The sequence below is a fragment of the Triturus cristatus genome, chromosome 7 (genome assembly GCF_964204655.1).
Source record: "Triturus cristatus chromosome 7, aTriCri1.1, whole genome shotgun sequence".
NCBI classification, from domain to species: domain Eukaryota; kingdom Metazoa; phylum Chordata; class Amphibia; order Caudata; family Salamandridae; genus Triturus; species Triturus cristatus.
The window spans coordinates 133,166,905-133,178,122 of record NC_140590.1 but is presented as its reverse complement, the minus strand read 5'-3'; the positions used below and the strand labels follow the sequence as shown (position 1 = coordinate 133,178,122).

Genomic DNA, 11,218 nt, shown 5'->3' with positions numbered 1-11,218 from the left:
TGATGAGTAAAAGAAATTAAATTCACTGACAATAATTTAGACAAAGGAAGACAAAAAATGTGTCTCTTTTCCAATAAAAGGAATTTTGTTTTCGGTAATTTTTAATCTGTAAATAGTTAGCAAGTAAAGGCCTGGTTGGTTGGCACCTAATTTTGTTTTTACTTACAATAGAATTATACACATACCTTAATTTTTGTAAGGGAAATAAACAGCAGTTATCTTTAGGAGATATATACATTTGTTCAGTAAATTTGATTTATTGTTCTAATTGTTCAATTCTAATAATAAGCTTTTTATTATGGTTGTCCATTATGAAAATGACAACCCTACGCACAGTGGCTTTGAAAGCAGTCTTGTTTACACCAAATGAGGAGATACTGGGATAATATTCCACAAAATATTTTAGGATTGCTTTAAACAGTATATCTTTGTTTTTTCCATTAAAAGCAATATCCAACTCTATACGGTGTTTAGAATGTTGAGATTAAAACTCATATATATTTAAATTAAAATAACTCATAACATGATAAGAAATACACATTGGATTACTGACAGTCTTAGAAATTGAATGTAAAAACTAACTACAAATCAGAAGATGAATAATACAAAAACCTGTTTGGTGCTCATTTGACAAAGGTTATATTTCTTAGATGTAAGGTAACTTTATTTTTTTTGAGGGGGGGGCCCTTTGTTGCGTGAACTTGACCCAAAGGTATCAGAGCACTTTACATGAGCACCTGATTTGTTAGGCACAGGGAGAAAAGTGATTTGCCCAGAATCACAGGATATTAAGTGTCCCTGCCGAGACTCGAAACTGGTTCCCCAACTTTGAGGTTGACAGCTCTAGCCATTAGGCCACATCCTCTTTTAACGCAAAGGATTACATTTTATTGTGTGTCATAGGCCGTATTGGTCAAACTGACCATATTGCTCTTGTGCTCTCTAAAGGGAACTTTTGACATCCTATCCAATAGTGGGTCTATAAATAAGGCAAGTCCCACCTGCACCAATTAGGAAATTTCCCAGTTCAAGTAACATTGAACGTGTACCTAGCAAAAGATGGATCATCCACAGTAGGATAATAAATGTTTCTCCCAATAAACTGAAAATTAGCAACCTCCACTTTTCTCCAAACCCATCTCACCTCTATGTCTAATGTGTGATCTGCTGTAGTTAAATTTGCGGCCTTATGAAATACAACAGCTGCACCATTTTTCCCATAAGCTGGTGAAGCAAAAGTATTAGAATAAGAATACTTACTGATAGAAAATAAAGTATTTGTATTTTCTGTAACAAAACTATATCACACTTTAACTTCTTAAAGTAATCAGACATTTTATGTTTCACAGCAGAATGCCTGAAGTCTTTAACATTAATGGATGAAATCTTTAAAACCTTACATTTATCCGTGTTTACAAATAAATAAAAAGAATGTATATCTTAAATGTAGTGTAAACAAAATATCTAACATTTTAAAGAGAATAAAACAATAGATTGTGAGCAAAAACAAAGAGGAAATATACAAAACTGGGCTGCATACAGACAAACACATAATTAGCCAAATAAATAGCCAAAACACTCATATGTGGATTAATGATTGACAGCAATATAGAAGGGTCACAGCAAAGTCACCTAAAATGAGACAACTGTCATTAAATCTGGAAAAAGACTATAAACATGTTAATATTGATTATATATCCTTTTAAAAAAAAAAACTAGTTATGGTAAGTGCCTAGAAACGTCGGTATAATGTTTTAGTGCAGCCAGAGATGTTGCACATACAGACATAATGTACAAAATGAATGTCTCCAAGTAACTAGTGAAATAATGGAATGGAAATAGGATTTATAAAGTGCAAATATTTGCCCTGAGGCATCATGGCGCTAACCAGAAACAAAAATAGGGAAAGAAGAAGACAGACCAACATAGATTAAAAGGCCAAGTCTTAAGAGTCTTCCTCAAAGAAGACAAAGTAGTACAGGACTTCAAATGTAACAGCATGCCATTCCAATGGTGAACCATGCCAAGAACAAAGTTGTACCTCCCCAGCTGGCTCTCCTAAATTTAGGGGTGACCAACTGTGTGCTGAAACAGAGTGCAGGGCTCTTGGGGGAGTGTATCAGATGAATTTCATTTGTAGATCTACTGGACCCATGCCGTGCAAGGCCTTAAAAGCTGTTCATAGAGCCTTGAAATCAATGCGCTTATGCAATGGCAGCCAGTGAATCTGAACTAGATTGGTATTTGGGAATACCTGCTAGCTAGTGAGAATGCTGCGGCATTCCCAAAATCTGTAGCTTATTGAGTAACCGCTTCTGCAAGTTAATATACAGAGCGTTACAATAATCAAGTTTTGAAAGGATGAGGGCAGTAATTGTGTGTGTGTGTGTGTGTGTATGAAGTAAATCTCAGCAGATTAAATGTATTGCCTTCTTTAAGCTAGTGATTATTTGCCTTTTTTTTTTTTAATTCGTGCAAGATGAGTTCAAATGAATGCCTCATATTCAATAAATATTGTGCCATTTCTAGTGGGCATAAGTGTGTTTGAAGACTGAGGTAATGCTGTTCTTACATGCCACAGTATAAACTAACAGCTTCTTGAAAATACTCAATAACTGTACAAGCTAGACCACAGTGCGATATTTCTCACTGTGGCAAACAGAACATACAAGTTAGCAGTCAGTACTGGAGAGACAAAGCTCGGAAATGAAAACTTGCACTGTAATGTTGAGGAAAAGTTATCACAGTGCTAAATTATTTCAGAACCTTGCCTTGAAAATTCTGGTGAAAAAAAAAGTAAATAACATACGTCCCTCAGTGCTATACATATTGCATGTTCATTAACATGGTTATTTTAAGGGTTTAGGTATATCAGCGAAAGCCATTAGTAGAGTTAGCAAAATGAGTTACCAATATGCCTGCTTCCAAAGAATGTTCAAAAGATTGAAAGCAATGTCAGGTAATAATTAAATTGTCTTTGGTGTTCTTTTAATTTGGGTATTTCAAGTCACAGTAAACACACCCTTAGTAAAAATAAATTATGCTTGCTGAATATCAGAAATTCCACTTCATGTCTCTTTCTTCCACCATCCTGTTTTTCCTATGTCTTTATCTTACTCTTGCAGGTCATCTTGTTTGCTGCCTTTATCACTGTTTTGATAGTTTTCTCTCCCTTATTCTTTCTCCCTTTTTAAGTCTTTCTTCCTCTTGCTCTACGTTGAAGTTTGATGATGAAAAATGGCGCTAGGAGTTCAATTATTTATCCTATAAGCCTGAATATTCTCTTTCGTTTTCTTCTTTGGATGGCAGTCCTATCAGAAGCATGAGATACGTTAAACCTGCAGGAAGGAAAACAAAACAATTTTAGTCTAGGGTATATCTGTATTTTCAGTGTGGATAAATGATGTACAGTTAGTTATACTGTGGTTATGGCAATTTCTGATACTTTAAGTACTGTCCCGCTTTCAATTTGCATAATACATCATACCACTATAAGAATATGGTTTATTAATTGGGGTGGATGGGAATCCACAACAGTTATTCCTTGTTGACAAGCTTGTTAAGGTAAAATACAGTTTCAATATTTTAAACATTGGCACAACCCCCTGGTAGCTATGTTACAGAGCAGACAGGCTTAACTTAAGAAAATCTATAAAGTATTTAAACAGTAACAAAACAGTTAAATGTCAAACCACAACACAATAAAAATCCCACAACTGCAACGAGCAAAATGACATAAAAATGGCAAAAGTCCAATAAGAGGAAATGGAAATATGAATTTTGAAAGACTTAAGGCAAGAAGTGTCAAGGAAAAGTAAAGCCCCAATCTGTAGAAACAATCACTGCAGCTGACCGGGATGGAGGCACTATTTTTGGCTGACCTCGATGAAGCGCAGGTTGGGTATGCCAAGCGTGTCTGTCCTGGTCTATAAAATGGAAGTCGAAGCTTGCAAGCTATATCCGAGAAAGTTCTCTTGAAGCCGGATAAACGCTGAACAAGATACAGCTGAAGCTGTTGGTTTTGGTGGGAAAAGCCCTGAGCAGGAGAAATTCAAATTTCGTGGTAGATGACATCCTCACGTCCAGCAAATTCTGTTTAGCTCTTTTGCCCAAAAGATTTATACCTTTGAACAAAGGGGCATATTTGGATGAACTGACGCATATGCACCGATGCTTCCGATTACTTGCGCCTATCACAAATGCCCTAACGATGCCATGGATGCACTGTATTTACAATACAGTGCCCTAAGGCACAAGGATTCATGGATTTGTGAGAAATTTCGACGAATCTGTTGACACTAAAGTGATGCATTGCTGGAGTTGGTTGTAAGACTGGCGCAACTCCAACCATGCAACAGAACACAGAGACGAGTCCCATGTTAATAGCCCTTCGTCAATCCCTACGGCTGGTTTGAGAAGGTGTAGGGATTTTGACGCAGTAAAGTCATAGAGTGACACAGTGAAAAGTTGTACATTTCACTGCGTCCGCTCTACGTGGCTTTTAACATGGGAATGCCTACCCTGCATACATTATACCTGGCGCAGGTATGTGACGAAGTCTGACACAAACTGACACATTGTACCCAATGCATCAGTTTGTAAATATGGAGCAGTGTGGAGCATGCGCCGCCACTGCATAAAAACAAATGAGACTGCAGCGGCACTAGCACCTTGTAAATATGCCCCTCAGTCTTTTCCTGGTGCTCAAAATCCCCTAGTGAGGCAAATCGAAAGCTGAATAAAACTGTGTGAGATCTTGATTATCTTTAGGAGGTCTTGGTAGTCCAAATATTTTCAAGTCCCAACTTTTCACAGTTTCTGGAGTAGCTTCTTTTGGTCACTTCTGGGTTCACTAGAGAGACAGCAGCCAACATGGCCACTTTTTAGTGTTGCTCTGGCAGTCAGTATTAACATATGATAGTTTGATCAGAAATATGGGGAGAAAATCTACCAGTGATCCGGTTTACTAAACTGCAGAACCCAACGCAGCACTGAAAATGAGCTCGCTGAGAGTGACCCACGGGTGGGTGCAGTGGAAACAGAGCAGGACCTGCAAGATGAAGCGGCCACCCTGGATCTGGCTCAATGCAGGCCCTGCTCCAGGCACGGCAAGAGACTACAACGAGGAGTGCCGTGGCCTCCAGCTGCAACCTAGTGGCATTCCTAGACAAAAGGGTCTGGCCGAGGTAAGTACATGTTGGTGGCAAGGTCGCACAGGGGCACACAAGGAGCTGCAGATGGTGATGGTAAGGAGAGAAGTGATTTTTGCTTGGGCCTGACCAGCCATTTGCATAATTCTACTGTGGTGCCTGCCTCGTGGCAACAACATCTTAGGCACTTTTCCAATGCACTGAGGCAGACATGTGGGCATTTTATGCTGTTTCAACATCTGTGCTTGAACAAATGAGTCCTGCATTTTTTTTACCAATGGCTGACACTGGCTACTACACCCTACGATTTGGAGCTAAGATTGCAGTGGAGTGAGGGTCCTGTAAAGTATCTATGGATTTGGATACATACAGACCCAGGCAGGGTCATCAGGAACAACTATGGTACATTACCATTCTACTTGTGCCTCAAGCTGAGATACAGATACCCTACCATTGTCTATGGTGGATAGAACAGCCATTATGAAAATGGTCATACTGCCTAAATTACTTTATCTATTTTGAACATCCCTATTGCCCTACTGCAATAGTTCTCTAAAGCACTATAAGCACAACTTTTCAATCTAGCGTGGGTGGGTAAACGACCCAGGGTGAAGCTGGAGGTGCTCACTGTACTCTATACACAAGGAGGCTTTGGAGCTCCGATGAAGTTATACTATCGATGCGCTCAAGCACAGTTTGCACAGTACTGGTACCATCCCCATAGGTATATACCACATATAGCTGTGGAAAGGGATAGGGTGAGCCCTTTTTCCATTAAACACCATTTTACCTAACATGGGGGAGAAAATCAATAGGAGAGAATTTAACACCGTGCATTGTACAATGGCTGCATGGCAGCGAATGTGTGCACGTGATCGCATAGAGATACTCTACTCACCAGAAGTCCCACTTCTGTATCACCAACTAATATCACTAACACATGAAGAAAAGACACTGGAGATCCTGGATAAAGTGCACCCTGCAGCACGTGAAAGACATTTATTCAGGAGGGGCATTTAGTAGGCTGGAAGATATATCCCAAAATCAACATCAGACCCCATTGCTAACGTTCACATATTACCAACTTCATGCTGCCGTACAACATTCCCTTAGTTCCCCAATGGACATCAAGCTCTGCGTGCACTGCACACACTGCTGACTACTACTACACGCAAAGGGCTGATAACTAAGCTCTATACCTCTATGCAAACTAGTGGTCCAATAACAACAGATCCAGAATTTGAAAGATGGAAAGAGATACTAAACCCGCCATTGACAGGCAAACTGGGTATTTTCATGTTCCCAAACTGGTATGTTGATTTCTAACTGTACTCTGCGGATTGCAAACTTTAAGTACCTACATCAATCTTACCATACTCTGCATAACTACAGCGACATAGGGTAAAAGAGGATACATGATGTGTTAAATGCGTGGCGATAAAGGCTAATTTTATTCATTTGGCATGGGAATGTAGAACAAAGTAGACAAAATCCACGCTACTTTTTCCGCGCCCCCTACTTTGGGTACGATTTCTCCCTGCCCTCATAAATCCACCCTTACTCATTTCTTCACTCCGGACAAAACTAAACTGTCTAGCATAATCAACAGTATTCATTCAGGCTCCCCAAACGATGTGTGTCCTTTAGATAAATGCAAAGACATCATGGACAGTACCCTCATGGATCAAATCTGTCATCTCGTCACCCTTTCCTTCAAAGAATGTCTCGTTCCGCAGGCTTGGAAAAACGCCCAAGTCATCCCCCTGAAAAAAAAACCGAACATTCCCATCACTCACTTTCAAAACCTTAGACCAATATCTCTATTGCCTTTCTGCGCCAAAATAATAGAGAAAATAGTGAACTCTCAACTTATGGCATATTTAGAGCAAGAAAACATCCTCCATCCCACCCAATCCGGTTTTAGACCCAAATACTCCACGGAAACCGCTGTCTTGTATTCCACGGAATTTATCCGCAAGATGGTGGACGAGGGTGAAACTGCAGCGCTGGTCATGTTGGACTTAAGCGCCGCTTTTGATACGGTGCTTCATGCCACGCTCCTGTCCCGACTCTCTGACATTGGAGTGAAAGACGGTGCACTGGAGTGGATTAAATCCTTTCTCTCCAACAGAACTTTCCAGCTTCACTGCCCGCCTTTTAAATCATCCCCGCGGTCCGTGAGTTATGGGGTTCCACAGGGCTCCAGCTTGAGCCCTACCTTGTTTAACATCTATATGGAACCCCTGGCTCAAATTATAGAGAACTTCGGCTTGGGCACTGTCAGCTACGCCGACGATACGCAGCTCATGTTCAAGCTCACTCCGGACACTGACAAGTATGCCGCTAACTTCTCGGAGTGTATGACGGCGGTTGCTAGGTGGATGGACAGTAATTGTCTCCGGCTAAATGGTGACAAAACTGAGGTGCTTGTGATTGGGAACAACACCTCCCCTTGGTCTCAAGCATGGTGGCCCACATCGCTTGGCGACTGTCCTCAACCGGTTGAGAAAGTCAAGAACCTCGGGATTATGATCGACTCGGATCTTTCAGGTAAATCCCAAGTCCACAAGACCATCGGCAAATGCATCGGACAACTAAGAATTCTCAGAAAAATCATTGACCTTATTCCCATCACAGCCAGGAAATCCATTGTACACGCCCTTGTCACACCGCACCTGGATTATGGGAATGCCCTTCTTCTGGGCATTAACCAAAAACTCCTTCACCAGCTGCAATGTGTTCAAAATGCAGCCGCCCGGGTGGTACTAGGCCTTCCCAAAAGAACCTCGGCCAAGACCGCACTGTCCAAATTGCACTGGCTCCCCGTTAAGGAAAGAATTAAATTTAAGAGTCTCTGCTATATTCACAGGATAGCCCACAATAAGGGCCCCTCATACCTTAGAAGCCTCATGACTATTCACCGCCCCACTCGTCATCTGAGGTCTTCAGGAATGTCCCTTCTGAAATTACCCCGCGTTCATAAAGCCAAAATCGGGGGCCGCTCCTTCAGTTTTTTAGGAGTGAAACTCTGGAACGCCCTGCCGACTCATTTAAGAATGGAACCCTCTGAAACCCTTTTCAGAGCGAACTTGAAAACTCACCTCTTCCCTCAATAACTCTGGCCCTTTTCCGCTCGGTAGTCGCGGATGAGATATTTCAGCAATCAGCGCGGGGATACACATCTGTGCAGCCATGCGCTCTAAAAATGTTTTATTATTATTATTATTATTATTAATGTCCCGAAAAATACTGGAGAATGATAACTGAGGCCCTATCTGGCATGCTTCTAGAAACAATAGAACAGAAACCACGTATATGCATTTTAGGCTTTGTTGAGGATGTGCAACCTCCTAGTGGCACTGGTATTGCTGCTGGCCAAAGGAAGAGTGGCAATATGCTGGGGTAAAAGGAAAAAACCCACGAAACAGCAATGGATTTCAGATCTTGTCTACTGTAGAGAACAACTCGAGGTATATGCTGAGGAACTGCCAAAAACCTCACAACCTAAACATTTATGAGGTCCCGTGACAACTTACCTATTAACTATGACAGAGACATCTTGAAAGCGACTGTGTTTATGCGGACATAATATTGCTATACCTGTAAGCCAAGAATTATCTGTGATGCTGTCACCTTTTTTTTTTCTTTAATTCTTTCTGTTTCTCTGCAGTTATGTAATGAAAACAACAACAAATAAAAACAAGCATTGGCATAGCCAATAGGTCTCGCCTTTGGGACCTTATAAGTGTTTAGCAATGCAACAGTTGCATAACTAAATACTTATAAGGTCCCAAAAGCGAGACCTATTGGCTATGCCAAGCGGCCGCGAAAGTGAAAGTAATCGCGGTAAAGAGCGGCGCGCGCGCCCGCACACATACACTGTAGCTCTAGGCTGGCCTGGTAGCACTTTTTGGAGCCCTCTCAATAAGTCTCGCCAGACCAGCGCATGCACTGGGTCAGGGGAGACCTAACAAATTGTCACTTCCAAGGCTTCTAGGACTTCAGGAACAGCACTCAGGGGCCAGGACTCAATCTATCAGAGGTCACCAGAAGGGTCCAGTTAATTTCACTTGCTGTGGGTCAGCCGGGAACACCAGGAAAAAGGGCCTCATACAGCTTGTGGTGTTCCTGTAGGCACACAGTAGGTCATCCAAATGACCATTGGAGTTACCTCTTATTCCTGGGTGGAAGTGGGAGCAGGTTCAGGCATTCATGTCTTCACACAGGTCTCAAACATCAAACAGCAGGTCTATCCTCTTCTGTCCTTCAGCAGATCCAGAGAGTGATTTGAAGAGCCGAGGGTGGGGAGCCAGCTTTCTAGGTTTTACTAGCCAGTGGGTGAGGTGAACCCTCCGCACTTCCTAACAAATGATAAAATCTTTCCCAGGAACAACCCTTTCTACTTTTGCAGCAAACTTTATTTTCTTTACTGTAAACGATCCCACTGTGCACTATTCAGAGACAAACTTGACATAGTAGACTCCTTCTGCACCGGCAAGGAGTTTGTTTGCCAAACAGGGGTGTATTTATGGGAATGTGTGTTCCCCTCCTTCTCAGCTACACCAAACTGGTACTAGCACCAACTCCCACAGGGCCAGTGCCAAGCTGGTTACAGAGTGCCTACGGAGCAAAGGGCTTCTCTTCCCCAGGTCTCCCTTTAAACTTAGCTATGAAAGGGCAAGCCTCACCCCACTCCCTTTAAGTTAATGATGTTACTGTGCCCTCCATGTGAGAAATGGGGTTAATGGTTGACTGATGTGTGAACCTGGGTGAAGCAATAGCACAGTCCCTTGCAAGGGGAACCACAAAAAGTCACTAAATTAACCTGTGCTCAACCCTGGGTAGCTTGGCCCAAAAAAGAAGTGAGGCTTAAGTTAGAGGCAACGTGTAAAGTATTTATGCAGCACAAAAACAGTAATAAAGTGACAACACAAAAAGATCCCAAAACAATTTAGAAAAAGAGTACGTTTTAATAAATTATTTGACACCATAGTGACAAAAATCCAATCAGTAGAACCAAAGTTATGCATTGTAAAGGTTTTAGTATAAACTAGTGCCTAAAAGATCAAAGTGCCAGCAAATAGCATGAGACCGTGTCAAGGTCGAAAAATAGACCGATCAGGGAAGGAGCCTGGTCAGTGCTTACCTTCAGACTTCCAAAACTTTCTGAGAAAAATGTTCTGGGAAGATAAAGTTCAATGGGCAAGTTTTCAGGAGGTGTCTGAGGAGGGAGAGTCGACATCGGATAGCCTTTGTTCAAATCCACAGTGGCGATTTCTACTTCCAGACTTAGCCTCTGAAATGGAAGTCAAAGATCTCCAGCGGGACGTGGTAGAGGGCTGTAGAAGGAGACATTTCTCACAAGGCAAGATACCCCTTTGGCAAAGGACTACTGAAACAGATTTGCTGCTGTGAGGAAGAACGAAACGGGAGAAGCCACAAAGTCAATCTGACTGGTGAAACACCTCTGGCGGCAGGCGAGCAGATTGGTCCCAGTCTCCACCTGGTTCTCAGAGCAGTTTTCAGTGAAACATATTCTAAGTCCCCACTTTTGGATTTTGGCTATCTGGTCACCTTTACCACCAGTTCTAAGGATCCAGGACTGGGGGTGGGGGGCACTACTTGGAGAACTAGGGTAAAAGGCAAACAGTGTGGGGGTGACCCCAAAGAGAGGGCCAGGTCCAACACTCCACAGCTGTCCTTCCGGAGAGGATATCTGTGACATATCTCACACCCCGGTCTTCCATTGAAAAGGCCTAAGCCATTGTCTCACATTTCTTTAGGGGAAGCACTAGCAGGGCCATCTGTCAGGAGGTTAATGCTAATTAGCCTACTAGGAGCTCAGGCAGATAAAGAGTAGGTTTTTTAAAAGCCACTATTCCTAAATATGTATTAAAAAATCTGACTTCACCATTGAATTGGATTTTAATAAATAGTGTTTGAATTATTCCTAAACCAGTGATATCAGTGTTGTGATTTTATTATGAAATTGTTGTACAGCTACATTGCTTTCCTATAAAAATAGCTTTTGGGGATTAGCCACTGTAGATACATACTAATATTAAAGG

General features: G+C 41.8%; 1 protein-coding gene across 4 annotated transcripts in view; it reads right to left on the bottom strand.

Moving 5' to 3' along the window:
* Positions 1-1,315: 1,315 nt before the first annotated feature.
* Positions 1,316-11,218, bottom strand: part of LOC146809024 (lens fiber membrane intrinsic protein-like) — a 239,751-nt gene continuing 229,848 nt past the window's right edge. For 3 of the 4 annotated variants that reach the window (XM_085615821.1, XM_085615822.1, XM_085615818.1), the window contains exon 5: positions 2,972-3,338. In XM_085615821.1, the coding sequence (XP_085471947.1) occupies positions 3,265-3,338 (74 nt within the window). In that variant the 3' untranslated portion in view covers positions 2,972-3,264. Of the gene's footprint in view, positions 3,339-11,218 lie in introns of all 4 variants that reach the window. The other variant, XM_085615817.1, reaches the window with a different exon arrangement.